General features: G+C 48.2%; 1 protein-coding gene across 1 annotated transcript in view; it reads right to left on the bottom strand.

Annotated features, from left to right (window-relative positions):
• Nucleotides 1-22,992, bottom strand: part of TRABD2A (TraB domain containing 2A) — a gene marked incomplete at its 3' end in the record, with an annotated part of 80,391 nt that extends 57,399 nt beyond the window's left edge. Inside the window, exons 1-2 of the mRNA XM_082336052.1 lie at nucleotides 22,873-22,992; nucleotides 14,519-15,079 (exon numbers count right to left, since the gene is read on the bottom strand). Of these exons, the coding sequence (XP_082192178.1) occupies nucleotides 14,519-15,079; nucleotides 22,873-22,977 (666 nt within the window). The 5' untranslated portion in view covers nucleotides 22,978-22,992. The remainder of the gene's footprint in view (nucleotides 1-14,518; nucleotides 15,080-22,872) is intronic.
• Nucleotides 22,993-23,976: the final 984 nt, after the last annotated feature.

Raw genomic sequence — 23,976 nt, 5'->3', positions numbered from 1 at the left:
TGCTCTGGGGACCGACTCAAGCCATCTTCACAGGAGCACCCAGGAAAGTGTCTTGTGTTCCAGGATAGCTTTGGACTAAAGGGACCTGGCAACACAACTGCTTTTTAAATAGTTTTTCATCTGCCTGGTGCTCCCTGTGCTCAGTGCCACAAATCAATGGCAAGCTGATGGAGGCAACAGCAAGGGCTGTTGTCACTTACCAAAATCCCAGCCCTCCACTTGACAGCACAGGGCATGGAGAGGGCTTTTGTGAACATGAGGGGAGCAGTGCCATACTGTATGCTCGCAGGGCAGGGCACTCAGTGCCTGCCTGCCACGCATCCCTGACGCAGCCACACCCTGGGGAACATCCCCTGCCCTGCAGACAGTAGTCCCTGCCTTTTAGTCTCCATGGAGATTAAGGGGGGAGCTGAGTGAGATGAAGGAGGCATTGAACTCTAACATTTATCCCTGACTAGCCTGAGCAGGAATGTGGCTTCCCAGGCAGCATTATGGCTTTATGGTCCCACTTCATTCCTTGTTAAGCAGGTAAACAGAGCCCAGAAGAGCTGGCACCTGCTCCTTAGAGATTTTCCTCTGCAGGTAATGAAGCACTAAATGAAGCCCACCAAGTCTTTTGGTCCCTCTCACGTGTACACACAGATTTGGCTGGTGCCTGAGGGTATTTGGAACTGGCTAGCAAAGGCCTCCAGTACTTCAAGCACACAACAGACCCCTCTGCTTGGTGGTGGTGCTTCAGTGTTCCTAAAAGCTCAGCCCATTTGCAAAGGATGTGCACCAGAAAGCACACAGCTTTGACCTGCAGCTGCCCCCCCCAACTCCTGCCTGCCCCTGTGCTAAAGTCACAGTACCTCTGTTTTCTAATTTCTTGTCCTATGTCTCATTGTCAAAAAAAAAAAAGTCTGGTTTCAGATTAGCACAAAGAAAGCGACATTGGCACTGACAACAAACTTATGAAGCTTCAACCTGATCTATACACAAGATCTACAAAAAAGAAGAATCTGGAAGCTGCTTGAAACTGCTTGTCTAGCCTTAATTGCAGATGTCTAAATACGCCAAATTCATATTTCACAGGACGGAACAAAATGTACATTGATTCCATGCATGAATCAGCAGCCCTTGAACACTACCTAGCAATCTTTTCTGTTTCAGAGAGCTATTTGGGGGTGATTTAAAGCCTGAATGATGGCAATTCCACTAGGTCCTCAGGAAATTTTTTCAACTGGCTAATTGCCTTCACTAGAAACCAATTATATTGATTCTGATAGTGCATATCCTCAGCATCTAGGCCACTGGACTTGGGGGTTTTGCTGCATTGTCCCTCTTCCTCAGACAGACACCGAAGCATGCTCATGAAATGACTTGTCAGTTTCTCTACAAACAACTTTGTAGATCAAGTTCCTGTACTCTCCCTGCTGTACAGACATGCTATTCAGGTCCCAAATCAATTGTGTAGCTCTTTTCTGACCTTGCTCCAATTCTTCAATGCTCTCTGAAGTGCTGACACCAAGACTAAGCAGTGTTCCTGCACTGGGCTCCCCAGCACATTTCTCCCCTGTTCCTACCACTCCCCTGAGGACTGCGATCTCCCTCTCAGCTGCAGTACTGGGCTTGGCAGTTTGCTAGTCCTCTTCCAAGCCCTTTGCATTATCAGTGTATTCCAGATAAGGTCTCCAGCCTTACTATCTTGACTTCCATGCTTTGCTCCTACATGTACAGCCTTGCACTTAACAGCACTAGAGGAGACCAGCTTTCCAGATGACTCAGCTTTGCTCAGACAACTCACCCATTGTTTACCTTCCCTCCATCTGCAGGATCTCCATATTTGTGCAAACAATTATTTGGTATTTACACCACTGACAAAGCCACTGGGTAGTGCAGGGCCAAGAACAGATACTTCAGTACTTCTTTATGAGCATCTTCTAGCTTCCTTCCTCCCTGGTGGGGGATGACTTTCCATCTGCAGCCATTTTATGAGAATGATCACTTCCCCTAGGCTGTTTACAATAAGCCACTTTGATTTTGTCTAGTGTGTACTCTATATCAGGGTAACACCAGGAACAAAGTCAGAAGCCTTCAAATCTATGTGTAATTACATCAACACAATGACTTTTATCACCAAAAATCATACTCTTATCAAGAAGTGGGATCATGTTTGTCTGACAAGGCCAGTTTCCCATTCAAGGGAAATTGGCTAGGATCATCTTGCTTTCTCTCAGGTCTTTACCAGCTGCGGAGCCTATCAATGTTTCCATGCTTTGAGCAAACTGAAGTTTGGGTAGCCTGACAAGCTACCCACTCATTGTCCCAGAATAATGCTGATACAGCAGGTTTGTTTCACTCCTTTTAAGTTTTTCAAGTGCCTTTATTAATGATTCAAAGAGCTCCTTGGCTTAGTCTCTAAATATTCTGGACTGTAAGTTAACCATTGTTAATGTTTTGTACATTGAAGAACACTGACATTTAACATTTTTCCTAATTACTGGAAGTAATTTCTTACTGGAGCAGAAAATATTGCCTTATGACCAAGCTATGAATACAGTCTTCTCCTTTCCAAACACCAAGAAATAGTTACTGGTTATTTCTGCCTTTTCTATTTCGTAAGCAACAATTTTGCAACCCTGTTCAGTATTGAGCCTGTAACACTGGTAGGATTTCATGAATCCCTGATACATTTAAAGAATCCCTTCTTATTGTTCCAAACCCACTGCCCAAAGGCACTGCATTGGTACCCTTCAGTTCTCTCATCAATTGTATGCATGTCCTTGCAGATTACTTGTCCGTGTCGCTTCCTCTATTTTTCCATTTGTTGTATTTTGGGTTTTTTATTGCTGCTTTCATCTCCTCTGTTAACCAAAACAGCTTTTTTTAACTAAGGAATTCATCTTTGCAAATGCAGAATTGTGGTTTCTCAAGCATCTAATACAGGATTCTTGAACAACTCTCAATTATCATTCACATTTTTATGCTTAAGTTTTTCCACCCACTTTATTTGGCCTATAATTATTTTCAGCTTGGGGAAATGGAGCCCCCTTAAAGCACCAATCATACATATTATTGGTTGGGACTATATATTCCCTTTTCAGATAGCAAATAAATTTCAGTCACAATTACTTGTATCTACAACCAAACATCCTTTTCAGTTCAGTGATTAATTAATTTTTATTAACCTGGATGAGGTCTGAAACTGCATTACTCCAAGCCAGCTGTGTGATACCTTCTAGATAGTGTTATTCACCTATGTATTTTCGGTGAATACGTTTCTTCCAATGCTGCAAAAACATACCTGAAATACCTAAACGGAAGTATAATTTTTCTCTTTCTTCTCCTCTAGCAGATTTTCAAGGAGCTGCTCACCCAGGCATTCTGCAATATGGGTAACAAGTACTTCCATCCTTTGTGGTGGTGTTGATCAGCTACAACCTTGAGATTTTGACTTAACCAACGGCTTCACAACACATAAAAAGATATGCGGTGTCACCATCTCTTCTCTCTCCATTTCATCCTTCCTAGAAAGCATGGCTGTAGCTACTTTATTTTTAAACATTCCAAACATGTAACTCATCCACCAGACTCCAGCTGTAACAATAGCCCATTTGTCTCAGTAAACAGGCCTTATAAATTCACACAGGCATGAAACTTGTGATCAAATTACTGTAGCCTAACAAGTTACTGTACACTGCCTGAGCAGCAGAGGCTCTCCAGGAGCCCAGACTTAGGCCATACTGTACGAATTGTTTCTGCAGTAATGCCTCTATGAGCAGCTCCCAACCACTCCTTACATGCCTGCGTTTTGCAGAGTCAAGCCTTTGTGCAGGCACTTGGGAAACTGGAAATGCAGTGCCAAGTGCAATCTATTGAAACACTGAAGCTGTCACAGACCATGGACTGGTGAGAAGCTGGGAGCAAGCAACCGGACTGGGAGGAATGGGTCTGCTTAGTCACACCTCTTACCAATGCAAGACTGAAAGGTACACTACCTGTCTACCAGGTACGCACCACGGTCTCAAGGAGATTATAGGTATACCTCACCTCAGGATGTCCGCAACTGCTTGAGTACAGAATTCTCAGCCCTAAAAATTCCCAGAGACCATGTTGCCAGAGATACTAACAGCGACAGGACCTCAGTTCCTCTCTCAAAGGGCTACAGAGGAATTTGGAATGTTTGCACCTTGAGGGATACCCTGAAGTTTCCTGGGCAGGAATTTCCCCAGGCATACCATGGAAGTCAGGGAAAGTTCTTGTATGATTATAGGCATGGGATATCACAACGCTGCAGCTGATCAATACACACAGGTGATCAAACTGCTGCGCACTCCCAGCAGAATGGGTTGCTTTAGCCAGAATAAGGTAAGAGCTTCAAAACTGGGCTCAGAACATCAGCGGCAAACCTCTGTCTGTCTAGAGCTGGCTAAGGGCATGTCTTCCGTGCTGAGACAGCCCTGGTCAAGCGTGCTAGCAACCACAGCGTCAAGACTTCCCAAAGCTGCACACCCTTGAGATGTCTAGTGAAAGAACCAGGAGAGTTAGTTTTGTGCTCATCCTGTGCAACTGTGGAAAGCTAAGCTGCTTTAGCATTATCATTGGATTCTGACATAACTTATCTGTCCTTCTGAGTGCATGGCAGAGGGGTAAAACTGTGGGAAGAGATCGGTGGATTTTGAGTACCTGAATGATTTAGCCAGCTCCCCCCTGCAAAACAAGTAGAAGAGAAGCCCAAAGCAATAAGAAACCTGCTTTTCATCCTGTTTCTTCAGATGTACCAGGGAGCCAGGACTCAGTGGTCTGATGAAACATTTGCAGGTGGAGAGGCAGGGATATGCTTAGGACAATGTCCAGATGAAAGTTCAAATTTTCCCAGCAGTTGAAGCCTTTAAGCCGTTAATCCAGGACCCTCAGCAAAGATAAAGCTCTTGTTTTGTTTTGTTTGGCCTACACTGAATCAGAAGAGCCAAGGGCTGTAGCATCAGTAGCAGGGTCCTCATCAACACCCCGCGCCAGGACACATCCAGCAGCACATCACTGCAGGGCTGCAGCTCTCCTGCTAGTTCAAAGCTTCTGGTGTTATTTACATAATTGGTTCCCACAAGAACAAACACTTCCTCTGAGCTTCCAGGAAGCTCTTCAAAATGCCACAAGGTGCCAGAAAAACAAAGCCAGGGAGCTGTAGTGATGCAGTCCCATGCTGCCTTGCCTCAAGCATGAGTGAAAACAGGCTTGAGCCATGCTTGGAGTAGGCTCCTTGCTCAGTTGAGTGAAGCATACCATGAAACCCATGTCCTTGGTGGGAGTAGGATGGCTCATCCTGTGTGACATCCCAGTAAGCCAACACCTGCCACTTCTGAAAGGTGGAGGGGGCTAACCCTACTTGGGGCACTCTTAAGACAGTGACAAGGCACGACGCTCTCCCCATGAACCACACGTCTCAGTGAGGTCTCTCACTACAGCTATTGCAAGTGGCCAATATGAGGATATCTCAACACCAGACATACCCAGCAAAGGCAGCCAGCACCCCAGCTTTTACCTTTGGGAGAGAGGAACATCCATGGGATGATGCTTGCTGTCTGGAACAAGTAGTACCTGGTAGCACCAATTTATTTGCAGCAAAATCAGCCAGATCTGATGCACAATTGCAAATGCAGTTGATTTGAGCTTTGACAGCCTGATGGTCCATAAAGATGTATAAATATTTTTCTCACAAGGTACTGTTTGGAGGACATGAGGGAAGTGGGACACACTGATAAATTATAAGTAATCCACACAGAAATTACAGGTCTGAGTAAATAAGACGGAAATCAGACTCTAGTACTGAGTTCACTGATGATGTAGTCTCAGTTCAAAAAGAACCATGCTCAGAAAGCAAAACAGGTCAACACAAAACCACATAAAAGCTGCCATTAAAAAAAATAGTTTGCTAGAATGTTCCTGTAACACATTTACCAGAGCTTCATGTAAATCAAGTCTGAAACAGTGTATCATTTTTTTCCAAAGATTAATTTGAGCTAGCAATCCTGCTAATCTTGTTAGAGCAAAGTAAAGAGACTGAGAAATGTACAAGGCCAGCTACCTAAATCTTCCCTTACAGTTATCTGACAGGATTGTGATCACAGTAAATTGCAGACTAAACACTGTTACACATTTGGTTTTAGCTGACAGGACTGTTCCTGAGTTGCATGGATGGATCCCTTCATAAACCTCTCCCTGGTTTCAGACTGCACAGCCAACTGCTCCCCACACGCTTGTCTGTTCACATTTGACCTCTGCATGCTCAGAAAAGATAAGCCTCATGAAAAGGAAGGAAATGTGGACGTCTGAGTGCTCCAACAGGGACACTGCCAAGCTTAGGTCAGCTGACCTGTTCCTTATCAACTTCCAAGCCCACTTCCTGTTCCCAGCGAGCCAATGGAGCTTGAAAGCTGTTGTGTCTCAGCACCAACTTTTAGTGACACTTGTCTCAGGTTGAGTCTCCAAGCATCCGCCCTCACAGACCACATGACCCAGAGTATAACTTGGACTGCAGGCGCTGCATGCAGGACCGTCACACATGCTAGGGTCAGGCTTTGGAAGGAGAAGAGCTGTTGCATCCCCAGGAGCACCATCTCAACTGGTAACCCAGCAGGAAGAGCTGCTGCTTTCCAAGGGCACAACACATGCAGGGGTGGTGGCAACACCAACCCAGAAGCCCAGCGTGCCCTGGCATCTCTCTTCTGAAAGTCAGTGGGACAACCAGGAAGAAGGAGAGTCAGCAGCCAACTACCAGCACTCCCAGCAGAGTCTGGCACCAGGCAAGTCTCATAAGAGGACACCTAGTCAGGCCTAGGTGGATGTATGTGCTCTGTCCCCACCAGCAGTGCCAGCATAACTCAGCATCTCCAGAGAGAAGTCATGCCCTTTGTTTCAGCTGCTCACTTTGGCCACCCCTCTGGGAAATGCAGCCTCAATTACATTTTGGGAATGATCTTCCCACATCTGCCTGGTGGGGCAGAAGCCCAGCACCCTATCTCCAATGACAGCAGAGCACCTGCAAGGCAGTTCTTCCCCTGGCACCTGCCCTCAATTCAAGCTGTCAGGCTGAGGGATGTCCTGAGCCAGAGACGGCACTTGGGACATGTGTGAGACTCCCTGGTGTGACTATCCTTCATCAATCTGTCTAACCCCTTTGAAACTGTTCACGTCTTGGTGTGCAAACATCCTTTATCCAGGCATACTGGAAATGAATGATGTCTTATGTGGACATGCATCTACCTGCCGCCTGATAATAATTTTATTGAGGGACCCAATCTTTCCCGTTATCAAAAACAGTGAAGAATTGTTCTGGCTGCTCCCTTTCTGTATTAGGCCAGATAAATCAATAGACATCTTAAAACTGTGTTTCAGCCTCCTCATCCTACTTCCAATCAACCTAACTTGCTAATAAAAGCCTTCATGAAGATTATAGGAAATAATTATACAATTATAGAAAATTGCAAGAAAACAAGGATAATGGAAACCATACCCTTTCAAAAAATCCTGATAGCTTTTTGCGAGTTTTCAAGTCTACTTGGTAAAGGCAATAGCACCAGTGAACAGACTTCTGAATAGAGTGTATGTCTGTAGGAATTTAGAGAAATACAAACTCAACACATCACATACTAAGACAGGGGAAACAAAAATGGTAGTCAGTAAACCTGAAAATGTAAATGCAGATGGGAAACAACTGTGTAAGCTACTGAAGACCTCTGCAGGTGAAGTTCTTTGCTGTACAGTATTCAACATAAATGTCAACAACCCAGAGGGCAAAAAAAGTCAACAAACCCGAACTCTATCATTAATGGATTTTGCAGATAAAAAAAAAGGTCAGGGGAGCAAACTAATTAGGGGAAGAGTGCAGAGGTGCCATGTAATCTGGATCTCTTTAAAACAAAGATTGTTTACTGTCTTGCAGTTCATCTTGGCCACGGAGCAGACAGGGACTGGACCACAACAAGAAGGGTAACACGCTCTCTTTCTTGGGAAGCACTGAGAATAAAAAGGATTTTGAAACCCCCAAGCGTGAGCTCTCAGAAAACCACTGTGCCTGAACGAGCCTCAGATGCATAAAAAAGGAAAGATGAGGACAGTGACAGTACCACTGTGCCAAGCACACACGTGACTGCCGCGACGCAAAACAGATGCTGCTAGGCCTGGGAAGAGCTGAGGGAACAGTTAACACGTAGAAAATGTGCCTGCTGGGAAGAGCTCAACAGGTTCCCTTTGCATCATTTAACAAGAAGAATATTAAAGGACAAACTGATTACAATTACAGTACCCGCACAAGGTAGAGAAAGTTGGTAGCAGAGGCTCTTTGGTGGAATACAAACCCTCACAAAATCAAACAGCTGAAAGCTGAAGCTGGGCTATATTCTCAGTCTGAGTGTGTCTAGGTTTGTTGAAGAAAACAAAAAAATTAGTCTTTGGAACCACTGCCATGGGACAGAAACCCTGTCACTGGGATGCAGGAGCCAAGTGGGATCCCCATGGACTTGGCAATCCAGTCTGGGCCAAAAAGGAACCATCCTACAGCTGCTGGACGGGAGGGTGACAGCAGTGCAGTCCAGTTCTTAGATCAGAGAGGAAGCTGTCTTGTACAACTCTGCAGGCATGTGCGTTTAGGTTGTCCAGACCGGTTGCAACCTTGCTGTTCAAGAGAAAAGCTGCAGCTACAGTACCACACTTCGGGTTTAGTAATGGGCAATAAGTAGTGATCCCTCGGAATCAGCTGTCAGATGCAGCCACAGCATCAGGCCACCATGACCGATCGCCATAAGTCTGAACCAAGACCTGAGAATGGGCAGACCAAAGCTTACCACAGGGGCACCTGACTGTCTGACCAGCTGAACGAGCCAAGCCCACATCCCTTCCCTGTTCCACACGCCTCACTGTAGTTTGAGTTGCTCCAAAAAGCATGCAGCCCAGACCTTCTGTGTGCTCCCTCGAGCGGCCTCCGATGCCGAGGACCCCTCTCAGCCCACTGGGAGGGCTACACTCCTCTGCAGCAACAGTACTCTCACCCAAAGCTGGAGGATCTCAAGTGTCATGCAGTGTGTCTGCCAACCAGCCCACCAGCCTAGTCAGAGGAAGGCAGAATAACCCAGTCACAAGCATTCTCAGAGCAGTATACACAACTAATCGCCCAGCCTTCGCTAACTGGGAGAAAAGGAAAATGTATTGGCATGCTCACACTGTAACACTGTGAGCCAGCCACAGGCAAGAGGCCATCCATGGGAGCTGTGAGGAGAGACAAGACCACATTTACTGCCTGACATCTTCTGTTTCTGCTGTGTAATATGCTGAGCAAAGGGCATTTTTAATGGGAAAATCCAGCTAGTTGATAGGCAGGCAGAGTGCAAACACAAGGAGCTTATAATGGCACGTGTGCCCACTGCAAAGTGGTGCCACAGCAAAATCCACAGTTTGGGATTTCAAAGCCCTACCACAGAGTCCAGGCTGTTTGAAACAAAGTCTCCACCCTTCTGAATGCAGAGACAGCAGATCAGCAACTGAATTGCCCTTTTACTCTCAGGGAGAGAAGAACCCTGAACTCCCCAGGTAGTTATTAAGATCTTAACTAAACTCAATTATGACAATAGAAATGCGAAGCCTGAGTTATTTTTGTTCTTACCAGCCAGCCCATTCCCCATCCCTGATGTCTAGACCTGGAGGCTGTAGGTGTGTCTACACACAAACTGAAAACAAAAACAAATCTAGGCCACAGACTACAGCAGCCGAAGATGCAAATAGGATTAATTCAGTTGTTTCAGCTCCGGTTCATGTGCAGAAAACCCTGATGTTCCACCACCTGAGGAGGAAGGGCTGTTGTTCCTCACACATACGTCTTGAAGTTACACCCTCAGGGCAGAAGATGCAATCAGGTTACCGCAAGTAGTGTCCCGTCCAACAACTTGTTCAGCAGTGAGTGCTCTGCTCCTCTGTCAGGTCTCTCATCAAGCAACTGCTCTTCACTTTCCTCCAAGTTTGGATCTGAACTGTTCCTTGCAGATCTCCCACCATGTGCCTCTCTTTGCTCTTCCCTTCTCTGAGGTTCTCTGTTACTGCTGTTGTCAAAGGTGACCTGAACCAGGGTCTCATGAATGGAAACACTGCCAGATCTGACCTCATCACCCCAGAAATTAAAGGCAAACATTATAACTGATGAACTCAATGTAGCAAAACAAGCCCTTTGTTTGATATGAGGAGACTAGCACAGTTCTCTCCAATTTCATACCATATCTTTCGGGCCTAATTTCAAGCCATCACTGCTGTTTCTCTAACATCCTTAGAAGGGGAAAAAAACAAACCAACCAACTCCCTCCTCCACATGTAACAAGGCAGTGGTGTCTTGGCTTCCTACATTCCCCACAGATGTGGACTGCTCCTAAATGACAGTTTTATACCAGGGGCTACCAAGGGTGGCCCTTTCACCCAAGTGGATACATAGATTAAGCAAGAAACATGATGTTGCTGTTATGTCAGGAGGCTTCTATTTGCTAAGCAGGAATCTACAGCTCTCACAGGGTCATGTTAGTGGTCCAGAACTTGTAAGAGCTGGGAACCCTTTAGAGAAAAGCAGGAATCTCTCAGCACTTTGTTCCTTGCCGAGGTTGCTCTTTGAGTAGAGACATGAACAATTAATGTCCTAATTAATGCAAAATGATCAACCCCAGAAGCTTTTGCTTCCTTTTCTATCTGCAACTAATTGTACAAGGAAGTGGCTGAAAGATGCCAAAGACAAGGCTTTCAAGTGCTCAGTCCCAGAGCTGGTGCCAGGATTTCAGGAGCAGTCAGTCCTTAGCGGCCCCCTGCTTTCCACTACCACTCAAGCAGCTTTGAAGACTACTCTTGAAGATGTAGCCATGTATTCAGGTAGGAACAGAGTGCTGTGGCAAGGCCTGGACACAGGAAAGCCACGTGGGGAAAACAATTCTCAAATCAAGAACAGCTAACAGGTAGGGTCTTCCATCAAGTGTGCCAAGCCTGGACAAGCCAAAATGGCCAGGGTCTTGGCTAGGAAGTGGCGACAGCTGGACAGTTTACATGCTTTAGCCTCAGTCCCACGCAGAGGGTAGACACAAATCCAAACTTCCTGTGTTCAAGCTCAAACCGATACGTGCTAGAAACACAGCCTGGACACCACCTAAGTGTGCCAAAACACAGCCTGGTTACAAGTGCATGGCATGGTACGGGCCAAGGCCAGTTCATTTTCTGAGCAAATATCAAACTGATGTTCATGACACTACGGCTGGGGCCAAGAGCAAAGCTGCACAGGCTTTAGGCTGGAGCACTAATACCTCCAATCCAGCAAAACAGGTAAGCACATGCATAACTTGAAAGGAACAGTTGGGAGGTCTGAGGGACTGACTCCAGTGCTGGAAGACAGCAGTGGCAGACTGTGTATACCTACAAAGCCTTTTATCTTCTAGAAGCACAGATGATGCTAGGAATGAGACCTGCGTCCTTATAGGGTATTGCAACAAGAGAGGCACTACCATGAAAGAAGGTGGAGTGGGAGAAAAATGTCTCTAAGACAGACTAGGATAGAAACAGCATGAAACAGGAAAATAAACACCATGGCCCTGTCATGGAGACAGACTAATCTTTCCATACTCCCTGAAACTGCATAGATCTTGGAACAAGAGAGAGGGATTGAGAAGGCAGTAAAGTATTTCACAGATTGTGTACACATCATTATGTACCATATAGAAATGATACTTTTATGGCCCGGCTATGTGGGCAGCCAGCCTGAGTTGAGCAAGAACAGAGATATTTGACAGGTAAAATAAGAGAGTCATAAAACAAAAGATAAAGAGGAAACTGGAACAAATATAGCCAAAGAAAAAGAGCACCATGACAGGCAGTGTTAGCTGTTGTATGTGCAGGGATTTTTGTTTATTTTATTTTTTTCCTCTCTCTCTCCTCACAAGGAGAAGAAGGAAGTCTCTAGCTTGGGTCTGTCCGCACTTTGCAGTTACCAAGCATTGTGCAACCCCATGGAGTCAAGCAATGACAAACTGTTCAGACCTTCACCTGCAATAACACCCACACCAACTAGGCCTTGTCCAATAGTATGGATCAAAACAGGGACCTAGCTAACAACAACGTATTGCTTCTAAGTGGCCTGGGAGTCCTCCTCACCAGGTACTACAACCTGTAAATGGAAGAAAGAGCAAATCCTACCCAGAAACATAAACTCACAGCGCTGAACTTGCTTCTCTGCCAAGTAAATCATCTCTCTCTGACTCTGCTGCAACAAGAAAGCATTTCTTGCAAGGATCAGATCATTCCTTATGGTTTTGTGTCCCCATTTTCCCCAGCGGAAGTTTGTAAGTCGTCCCTGTGCGCTCGCTCACTTGAAAGGCAGACACAGAAGTGGTCTGATGCTGGCGGTTCCCAGACAGCAGCAAAATACCAAAGGAAATAATTTTCAAAGAGCCTATTTCAAAGCCTTTGTTTGGTTTATATTAAACACGTAATTAACTCAACTGCCTGAACAAACTGAGAAGAAAGCTCTGAAATCAAAGATTTACAGAATTGCCAACCACGAGAGTTCACAAGTCAGGTTCTGACACAACCGTGAAATCAGCTTAGAAACATAAAAACCATCTGCCGCTGGTTCTCCTTTTCCTTGAGCTGTCTGTACTGGAAATCTAGTAGTGGGGAGAAGTGAGGGTGTGAATTTGTGGCGCACTAGCTGCTCCAGACCTGCTCCCACAAGGGACAGCGTGCTCCTTCCCCCTGGAAGTTAGCAGGTGTGGGAGGAGCAGCAGCTCACATGATGCACGTGCACATCTCCACCCACCGTGGGGTAATCACAGGCTGTGATTTTCCTGACTAGAGCTAAGTTTCTTCTGCAGTTCAGGTTACCCTGACCCCCTCAGCTGGGCTCCCACAATAAATGTCACCATGTTGGGCAACTCGGGATGTTGCAGCTCTGTGTCCCCACCCAGGCAGCTTCCCAGCTCACGTGGTATTTATTGCACCTGCAAAACAGCACAGCAACAGCAACTCTTTGAAGAAAGCTGCATGAAGGCCTTAAGTGTCAACAGTTGCATGAGCTTAACAGGGACATGATTTGTAACCTGTATTTTTCAGCCTCCCTACATGCATGCCCCACCCCCTCTCCCCTTCATGTTAAACCAGAGGGGCAGTGTCAGCAAAAGAAAAACACAGGCAATAATGTTAATAAAGCCTCGACCAGATAAGAGGTGGAGGCGATGGGACTTCCCAGGCCATTCCTAGGGCAGCTGTGAGCAAACAGCAACAGCACAAGTATTCCAAGTACCGTTAAGCAAAAGACTGGAGATGCACATGAGGCTGCCCAGCTCCAAACAAGGAAAGAGAGGAGTGCAGGTGCCCTGCCTGCAGTTAAGTACTACACAAGCGATGCACCCTGGGCTGCCGTGCTACTCCCTGCCCTGTGGCCCCCCACCAAGATTCGCCAGGATAGCAGCACTTCTGATATCTGCCCCGAACTGCCGTCCCTGCTCTTGCTGGGCTGCACCTCCCCTTCTGCTCCTTCCCTTCCAGCACAGGAAACTGCATCAGTGATGGTCTCAAATTCAAAACTCCCCTGCCCCATGACCACAGGTCCTCTCACCTTGGATTACCACAGCATGCTGCAACAGCAGGTCTCACTTATTCCTAAGCAAACGCCACTTCCTCTCGACAAACTAGCACCTCCCTGCAACAAAGGTACCAGAAGCCAGAGAGCAACCTTATGCCTGCTTGTGATCCCACCGGGCAGGCAGAGACAGTGACAGACACTGCTCCTTCGTGTAGTTAGTTCAGAGAGGAGAGCCCATGACCACCCCATCCAACACATGGACAACACAAAGGTCATTCTGCTTGCCTGAACAATGGTGCTAAACTCCAGCTGGTTTACAAACACAAAGAGATTTGCACAAGGGCCTGCACTAGCCTGTGGAGCTCCCTGCAGGAAGCTGTGCAGACCCTCACCTGGTCTCAAAGGAAGGAAAAAAAACAAAACCAAAAAGCACTTTTCCCAATGCAGAGCATGGGCTGCTATTTCTGAGGGCACTGAGAGATCCACTGGGATAATTTTCCAACTAGCAGTTACTTCTTATCTTTACTCACAGTGCCCCTGCTTCCTCAAAGTGATCACACCTTTCTTCTTAACTACCTATTACAAAAGCAAGTTTAGACAGTGAGCACCGGCCTGCCCCAGGCTCCTCCAGGGCAGCCCAGCCAGGGTCAGAGAGCAGACATCCGAAGGTCCAGTGCCTCTTAGGGTGGAGCCTGCTCAAGGCTGCCCAGGGAAGAGGAGAGGGGTCTCCCCAGGCCAGCTCTAAATGAATTTACGACATGGCCTGAACTCCTACAGTTCGCAAACTCTCCTGAGGGCACAGGCAGAGGCATGGGCTGCAGGGAGCAAACACAAGTCTCTGAGTAGAGAGTACTTACCCCATGCTCCAGCCCGTGCTCTTGCTGCTGGGATATCCACCCGAACAGCCAGTCTGGCACCCTGCACACCACTCTGTCTCACCTGGGAGAAGTTCAGCCCATTGAGTGGGTGGCACTGCTCCTCCACTTTCTCCACAGCGCCTGTTTGCTTCCTCAGCCGCTCTGCTTCCTGGGCCAGGTACAGATCCAGGACAGGCACACCTCGCGACTTAATGTCTACCTCCGTCAGAGAGTTCACCATCAGCATCACCCACACCGGCCTCTTCCGCTCCCAGTTCCCAGCAATGGCATTGAAGAGGTAGTCTGCGTACAGCCCTTTGCCTCGCTGGTCTGGGGTCATCCAGGATGGCATCATAAGCTTGACGTACTCCAGGTGCTGCTTGAGCCGGCGGTAGATGTCATGGGGCAGCACGTCCTGGAGGTTCTTCCCCTGTGGCAGGAGCTGGCAGCTGGTGAGAGCTGAGATGGTGTAGGGGTCAGTGAGGTCCAGCTCGAAGTACACAATGTGGCTCTGCTGGAAGGCCTTCTTGGAGTTCTCTGGGATGAAATCCCAGACACGCGTGTACGGGACATGGATGGTGCCAAAGAAGTAAGACGGGGGATCTCTCTTGATGGTCCACAGGAAGGAGTTCAGCTCGCTTTGCTGGGGGAGAGGGAAACACAGCTGAGTAAGTACTGACATTCATGCCAGGCCACTGCAGCACAGGGATTAAGGAAAACATGGTGCCAAGCCAGCAGGTCATCTGGCTCAGCAGCTTGCAGGCACGGTCTTTTCCTAAAGCAGCTTTGCTCACACAGAGTCCTCTTTGACCATCCTTTTTCTCAGGTCGTGAGGTCAAAATTCAAATTTCATTAATTAAAAACACAAGAAGATTGGCCCTGGCTTTCTCCTCCTGAAAGTCAACACTGGGTCTTCTCAATGGTAATGCCAGCCTGGCTCACCATCCAGGTATCTGCCAAAACCAGCAGCAGAGCACAGCCCAAGCAGGCCATGCTCCAGGCAACACGCTTATCCAGCTTCCACCTTTTATCAAGCCAAAAGCTGGCATCACTTTGCTGAAACAGGGCAGGACAACAGGGTTTCAATCACCTTCACCTTGACGCCTCTCACTTCAGCACAGCAAGGCACCTTTCATCAAAGAAACTGCTGTGACACTTAGTCAGAGGGTGCTGCAGCATCTCAGGAGAACTTTCCACTCTGAGCGAGACACCAAACAAATGAGTAACACAAAACACAGCTGGCAGGCAGACTTGCTGGAGCAGGTAGAAATACAGTTTTACAAGGATGTAGCACATGGCAGACAGACACACAGTCAAGACCCCTCAACAGCCCAGTTCTTGTCTTTCTTAAGTAAGAGAGAAGTGCATGCAATACCTTGGAAAATAAGGGAAGAAATTCTGCAGGCCAAATGGCCTGTGGTTCCAGGGTATACTCTTTTAAATACAGAGGAGGAAAAAGCTTCTTTCTTTAGATTAGCTTTTAAAATCTCTCAAAAACCACAGCCAGGAGAAAGTCAGAATCAGACTGACTGTTCTGCTGCAAAATGTGCCTCACAGCATCCACAGGAATACCAGAGTACAGGGCTGTGCTCAAGCTCTAAGCAATCCTGCAGGACAGGGCAGCAGATGGGGCAAAATGGATCCTGCTTGGATCCTGCCAAGTCACTTTACACCACCAGTAGGCATGACTTCCATCACCTACAGCATGCACCCTGCTGGTGCAGTGGTCCTTACCGGAGCAATGGACATGAACAGTTTCTATCTGTCTGCGCAGACACGAAGAGGTAGCTTTCGCTTGTCTAAGTAAGAGGACAGGCTTCCAGATGCACTCAAACATCTGGTCAGCCTTTAGCCAGCAGATAACTCTAACCTCAGCTCCAAGGCTAAGTGTGCATGTGTGCTGATCTAAGAAGCTTGCCTGACTGACAAATGCAGAACAGGCTGCTTGGAGGAATTTATTGGAAGCATACTGCCTATAAATTTCTGATACTAAAGACCCAGGGTCAGAAAGGTTAATCTTAGAGACTGCTCTGCAATGCCTCATCCCAGACCATCATCTCCAGCAGCTCTTTACGTCAAACCCAGGCCAGAGATCAGGCAGTACTTCAGCAAAGTGCTACCACCCATCCAGTTTACCAGCACAGACCAACAAACCAAACACACTCCAAAGAGCTCTTCAGACACTTCTGCAGCACGTCGAGAGTCTGAAGGATACCTCAACCTTGGTAGCACCATGCTACAACTCCGGATCCTACAGGACAGTCCTGGAATGCACTCATGAATTACAAGCTAAAGCAACTCTCCTGAACACCACAGGAAGAAGGGAGAATAAACATGATGCAGCACTGAGAAGATACAGGGCAAAAGATGACTACAAATCTGACACAGACCCAGGAAGAACATAGGAAAATGAATATGCAAAGTAAAACAAGAGGGGAAATGAGACAGTGTTCCCTCCTGTCATTAGTCAGGAGGGAAAAATGGAAGGGGACACCACTGTGGGGAGAAATGAACTGGAAGTAGTTGTCAGCCAGCAAGGAGGAAGGACCAGTAGTGTTGCTTTCTATCTACAAGCAAGCAAAAAGACAGAACAGGCATCTGGGATAGGCATGAGGTCAGGAGGTCAACACTCCTTCGCTTCACACAAGTCTGATCATGTATGTGGCAGCGCACAAGAACAGCCACGACTGCAAGGAATCATAAGGAACAAGTGGTCACCAGCCAGCTTAAAACTTCAATTCAGCTCCTGAATAAGCCCAGCCAGAAGGCCCAAGCCCAGACTGATGGTACCAGGCTTTAATGTAGCCCATCAACGCTGCTCCGGACTACTGCACACAGCCCAGCTAGAAAGGTGTTCAGCATTGCACTCTTACCTTTTTTGCTCTGCAAATCCCCCTAGCTTTCACAATTGGAAACTGAAAGCAGAGTAATACTGCCAGCTATTAGTGGTACCTCTGAGGAAATCACACAGGTCATCAGGCACAGAGTAAATAAAGTCTTCCATTAAAGAGCCTGTAGCACATGCAGAAGAAAGCAGACTAAGACCTAGAAAAACTTCTCACACAGTCCTAGAGACTGAGACCTTACAAAGCAGAGTGGCTGGGCACTCTTGCTGGCACTTCCATGCCAACAGGAGCAGTCATGAACTTGGTAACCTACCCCAAGCGCCATTCAGACCTCCCTTCTCAGAATTGCTTGGAACCAGTGTGAGGGGCCAGAGAACAGGCCTCAGTTTCCCACCATTGATGGGAAACCTCCCCAGACGCTGCAGAGCCAGTTTCTGGGCACCAGCAGTTGGGTATCATCACCAGGTGATGCTACAACGGGAGCTCACAAAGCTTACTTTCCCTCCAAAATGCAGTATTACAGCTGCTCAGGACATGCTAGTGCCTCACATGCCTTTGGCATCTCCTTTTCCTTCAGGAGGGGGAGACTGCAGTCCTAGCACTTTTCTGCCTCCATGCCAGACCCCTGCAAAGAGCCCAGTACTGCTTTGCGTGAGAGGGGATGGGGCAAAATCCTTGGTGTGCCCAAGCAGGTCTGTACCTACTGTACCTTCTGGCACTCCCATGTCCCTGTGCACCTCCTGGAGCTCACACGTGTTTCACTACAGTTTCAGAGAGGGAAAACCAAGGGTACAATCTCTCCCCAAGACCATAAAAGGGAAGCCGTTAAACAATGCTCTAGGTGGCTGTGAGATAGCACAGGAGCAGCACTGAGACTTGTTCAGCATCGCAGTACACACCATCACTGGCAGCGCCTCTCTCTCACCTCCCTTCCCTGAGAGCATGCAGTAGATAAAGGTGCTACAACCCTATTTTCCTTTGCAGTAGGATCCTTCTACACAGCTGTTACATCAGAAAGAAGTGCTTTAAAACCAGCATAAATTACAGTCACAGTGGTGTTCTGGAGGCTTAAGACAGTTGGGTTGTATAGCTCCAGGAATTTCACTTTCAGCAGTGTAACAACAAAAAAAAATCAGGTTCACATATTTCTGTCTCCACTCTCCAATTTATGGGTGGTACTCAATGCATTACTCATGATGTGAAAAACTAGGAGCAAGGGGAAAAAATGGAGGGGCAGCCTAAGGAAGAGAGTGGCAGTCCTACATAAGAACACAGGTCTCCCAATTTGCTGCTGCACCAAGAACTGAGGCAGTGTCACACTAGCCATGCCACACCTTCTCTGTGCCTCAAGCTTAACCTCCCACTACATAGTCCCAGATCAAGGTATTTCTGAATGCTCAGCACTATGGCACAGTGCCTTTTCCCCCACCTCACCTCCCCAAGGTGAACAACAGCTGGCTGTGAACTGATTGCAGGTATCAGCCCAGCCAAAAAATTGCTTGGAACAAAACAGGCTTTTCCCCAGCCAGTAGGAGAATGAGGGAGAAAGAAAAGGAGCTGCTCAAGCCGACACTGTCACAGAGACAACGCACTGGGACGTATGGGATCCGCTCCCTGACATGAGACTGGGAAAGCCTCCCTTCAGGAAGGGCTGCACAGGGGACTTCCCACCTTGAGATGCGATGGGGGCACATAAGGCCAGACAACGCTTCCCCAAAAAGAGTAGACAAGTGTCAGGCACTGCAGATATCCTGGAAAAGCATGGTGCACATCAAGGGGTTTTCCTCAGGAGCTGAGGGAGGGTCTAGGCAGGAACAAAAAAACCTTGAAGAAAGGGAGAGTAAAGTGATGTATTGCACATCAATAGCTGAAATCAGAGCATGCTAGTTCCATATCCCAACATCTGCCCTCTAATCACATAGCTGGTTGTTCACAGGTGGCACTGGAAACTCCCACAACCTCCTGCCTTCCTTCCATCTGTTTCAGCAGAACACAGGCTCTGACTGAGAGGTATTCTCATTATCTTTCCTACAGGCTTACTTTTTTAAGATTTCAAAAAATGAAAGCCTCGGATTCTGTTCATTTTAACTACCCCTAGCAGCTTCCTTTTCCAGCAATATTTATAGGTCCACCACAGGATGCAACCTGTAGTCTTCATATACACAAATACTACTGTGTTTGTCAGACATCATACATCATTTCAGGTGAAGCAGCAATGATTCTGCTGCAAGAGTGGTGCCAAAGAGGATCAGGGAAAGTGTCATCTTCTGAGAAACTAGCTCAAATTGGGCCAAACGATGTAATGACTGTCAAAGAGTAAAATTATGGTAAACATACAAAAAATAACGTGGTAAAAAACAGGGGGAACAAAGAATGCATCTAGTGGCAGCACTCTGAACATCTAGAAGTGCACGGGAATTTAAAAACCAAAAAAATTCAAGAGGGAAGGTTGTGGTGATACAGGGAAGGGAGGCTCAGAGGGGAAGGAAAATTGCTGTCCAAAGACTGAGGAACTGGATGTGAACTCCAGACATGGAAAACCTACACCTGGCCTCCTTCCTTCTACATCACTTCTGCTTCCTTCCATCTTCTGTCTGTCTCATCTATGTATAGATTTTCCAGCACAAAGTGTGTAACTCGCTGTGCAGGCAGGTGCTCTGTGTGGCTTCAGTGTCTTTCAGGACCCCTAACCCTCATACTCACCACTTGGCCCCACAACCACATCTTCCAAACCTCAGCCCAGGCTTGCACTGTTTCTCAATCCACAATATTCTCTTAATTTTTTTTGCTTGCTACAGAAGCCAGAGTATGTGGCAGCAATCTTTCACCGAGGCAGGCAGCCCTATAATCCTCCCTATATGGCTTTCTCCCTCCTTCTTATCTATCCTGCTGTCATGTCTTGTCATGTTAATTTATACCTAATTGAGGCAAAGACTGTGCCTTTACTCACCACATAAAGTGCCCCATGCATCTATGGTAATGCACACAGAAATGCTAGGCACATTTTTAATAGTCATTCCCTTGAGCTTTTGCCCTCCTGCATTACTGACACTCTCAAACTCAGCTTAAGAGTGTAAGCAGAACTTGCCTGGAATAAACACTGCACTGGGTACAACTATTAAAAGAACACACATTCAGTCTGTTTGCCAGAAATGAAAAATAAAACCCAAATTTTTAACTAAAAAGCCAAGGGTTGAGAGTAGGCAGATTACTTGCTCTGCTGAAGTGCATATATAGGGAAAGGTAGCTATTTAAATCAATTGGCCCTCTATCAGGAATAACACATCATAAAATACTAACCAGCTACAACCACAAGCATTCTGCTGTTAATCCCTGGATTCTGGCTTTAAATTTACCAATATACTCCAATGTTAAGCAAAAAGAAAGCACCACCAGACCACATTACTTAGTAACTGGAATATAACCCAAAGGATTCCAGCATACTTTATTTTAGATTAGATGTTTTCAAAGCCTTTCTTTTTCCTATTAAAAAAAGAATGATGGGGCACGTTACTGGTTGCAGCTTTAAGTATGATTTGGAGTGATGCTGAGAAAGCCCTCTAACGTATTGTATGTTCATTCCTTAGAATATCAGCTTCTCTCTTTCAGGCACTGATGCACATATTTCGTGACAGAAGCTTTAGGCAACTTGACAAAAAAAAGAAAGGTATATCTGTAACCTAGAGAGGTAAGAAAAGAGTTCCCATAAAGAATTAAGATAAAAACAAACGAAAACGCCTTCCCTGATGATGCAGGGACAGGGAGGAATATTTTTTTTCCCAAGGGGTTGGTGTAAATATTCATAAGGATACACTCGACAGCTTTGCAAATAAGGCAGATGCTGCCATTCCTAGTCAGTGTGGCTATCACCACTGATGATACTAATGACCCTAGGAAACAACCTGCCAATACCAAAACTACAGGTGGTCTCACATTTTAATGACAGAGTAATCAGCAGATAATGAGATATCATTAACACATTTCACCTCGTTTTGCTGGCAAGTCCAGTCAATGACTCCTGAGGAAAACTCCCTGCATGTCCCACCAAATCAGTGAATTACTCATTTCCATAAGACTCCTGCTACTCAGGCTCTCACAGGCTGTCCCCTTCTTTCTTCTTGCTCTCACTCTTTGCAGTAGATTCATGCCAGCCCACAGCTTCTGCACTTCATGCCCTCAAGGGGCAGGGGGGCACCCACTCCAGGGGCTTGACCTGGCTTTATGGCAGTGTTATGGTTAGCCACCTATAAATCCAGTTGACAAACTGAGTCCAGGCACAAATTGATAAGGCACTGTCCCCCAAGGTAGGGTTAAGCTCTGTCTAACTGAAACTCAGGCAGGCACCTCTAGTGAGGAACACGTAGCTTGGCATACGGTTGAATTGGCAGTGCCCTAAATCCTAGGAGGAGATATCTCAGGTTCTATGGCTGCACAGGGGCCGGCATGCTCGGCTGGAGGCAGCAAGGCACCAAGACCAGGGGCTACAGTGCAGGTGAGAGAAAGAAGGTAGGTCACAGAGCAGACCTTCTTCATAGTTGCAAACCTTTCTCACACGTACCCTTGCATGCCTACCCTGCAGTGAGCCCACCGTGGCTTTTGCACCTCCCCAGTGCAGCAAGTCTGCACTTAATTCTCAGCGTTTCCAGTTCCCTTAACAGCTGTGCTGGTAACCCTGCCTGGGGCAGATGATCACAAATGGCGAGACACATGTCCCAGGAACATCTCAGGTGCACAGCACCCCCCATCAGGCTGCTGCCAGGTCCAAGCAGATGCCAACAGACAGCACGGATGGTCTGTTAACACTAACAGACACATTAACACAAAGTAAGTTCAGGAAGGCTTTTCCTACATGATTTTTGGTACTTTTATCTCAGAAGCTTCAGCAAGAACTGCTTTCTCTCGGCGTCTGATTTTTAATGGAAATGACACCCTGCTCAGAAGCTTCACACTGGCCACATCACCCCTAACTTGCAGCAGGGACCCTCAGCTGCTCTTGCCACCCACCGGAGCCAGGTCAGCCCATGCTGCTCCCGGTTACTACAGTCATGCTGATGAGGTTAAGAGGACGAGCAAAACCTAACACGACGTATAACCCTGTTTCCACTTTAGGGGGACGGCCATTTGCTGGTCCGAACCTGTTCCCACCACGCTCGGCGTTCAGCAGTAAGGCAAGAGGCTACCCCCACCGAGGGATACTGGCAGCAAGTTACTCCAGCGGAGCCCGTCCGGTTGCGAGCGGCGTAACTCGTCCCGCACAGCGCCGGCAAAAGGTCCCAGTGCTGGGGCTCATCCCGGTGTCTTCCTCCTCCGTCACGCTTCTCCGTCAGCGCCCAGCGATAGCCGTCCTACCTGGCGCACAACCCCGAAAAACCACCTTCCCCTCCACGCCCCGCTCCCGGGCGGCCGCCGCCCGCGCCCGCCGCCAAGCGGGCTGAGCCGCGGCCGGGGCGGCCCCGCACACCCCACCCTCTCGCCACCGCCCCCGAGGGAAACCGACCGAAGCGGCCGCCGCGCCGTGACCCCCACTCCGCCCGGCGCTGCGCTGCACTGCCGTGGGGCGGCCGCCGGACCCCCCCACGCCGGCGCTTACCTTTCCGCGGAGCGGGCAGGCGCCGGCGGGGCCGCGGCTCTGCCGCGCTCTGGCCAGCAGGAGGAGGGAGCCCTGCAGCAGGCAAAGCCAGCCGGGGTGCACCATCCCTGGCTTGGCAAAATTTGGGGACAGCTTCCCTTTTCTTTTTTTTCTTCCCCCTTCTCCTGCTTCCACACCTTTTTTTTTTTTTTTTTTTTAATTCGCCCTCTCGCTCTTCCCCCCCCCCCTTTTTTTTGCCCGTCGACCCAATCCTGGAGCCTTCGCAGAAGCAGCCCCGTCCCCTAGCCAATCTCTCCAGCCGCTGCCCCCTCCTCTTAAAGGGTCCCGTGCCGGGCGGGGGGAGGAAGGGGAGGGCGCGGAGCCCGCCGCACCGGGGGCGGGCGATGGGGCGGCAGCGGGGGGGTCCCGCCAGGCCTCGCCGCCGCCTGGATGAGGCAGACGGCGGCGAGGCAGACGGCGGCGGGGCGGGCGGGCGGGCGCCGCGCATAGCGAGACCCCGGCCTGGCCCCGGGGGGCTGCGACGGCTGCCCCCCGCGCCCCGGCGCACCCCGCCGCGCCAGGGGCCCGCAGGGAACCCAGCGCCTCCGGGCCGGCCCTGCCCCGCCGGCGCTCTGCCTTGCCGGGCCCTGCCCTTCTGTGCGTGGCCCTGCCCTGCCCTGCCTGCCTGCCTCTGCTTCCCTGCTCCTGCCTGCCCCCTGCCCAGCCTGCCTCTGCTTCCCTGCTCCTGCCTGCCCCCTGCCCAGCCTGCCTCTGCTTCCCTGCTCCTGCCTGCCCCCTGCCCAGCCTGCCTCTGCTTCCCTGCTCCTGCCTGCCCCCTGCCCAGCCTGCCGCTCTCCTGAAGTGCACATAAAATTGAATATTGTGATTCTTCCCAAGCGTCTTTATTGTCCATCAGCTTCAGATCGAGGAGCTATTACTTTTGACTTTGTGAATTAGAAGAGTGAACTTTCATAGCTCTCAAAATATTCATAATAGGATCTTCCTGATAATTTTAATATGCCATGTGTAATTCACATATAGCAAAACCATAAGCTCTTTTAGGGCTTAAGCTAAGAAAACCTGTAAAGTTAGAATACTAATTCTTCATTGCCCACTATGATGCGT

This window comes from Platalea leucorodia (genome assembly GCF_965183815.1).
Source record: "Platalea leucorodia genome assembly, chromosome: Z".
Classification (NCBI taxonomy): domain Eukaryota; kingdom Metazoa; phylum Chordata; class Aves; order Pelecaniformes; family Threskiornithidae; genus Platalea; species Platalea leucorodia.
Note: the sequence above shows the minus strand (reverse complement) of the source record. Positions and strands in the feature narration are given on the sequence as shown.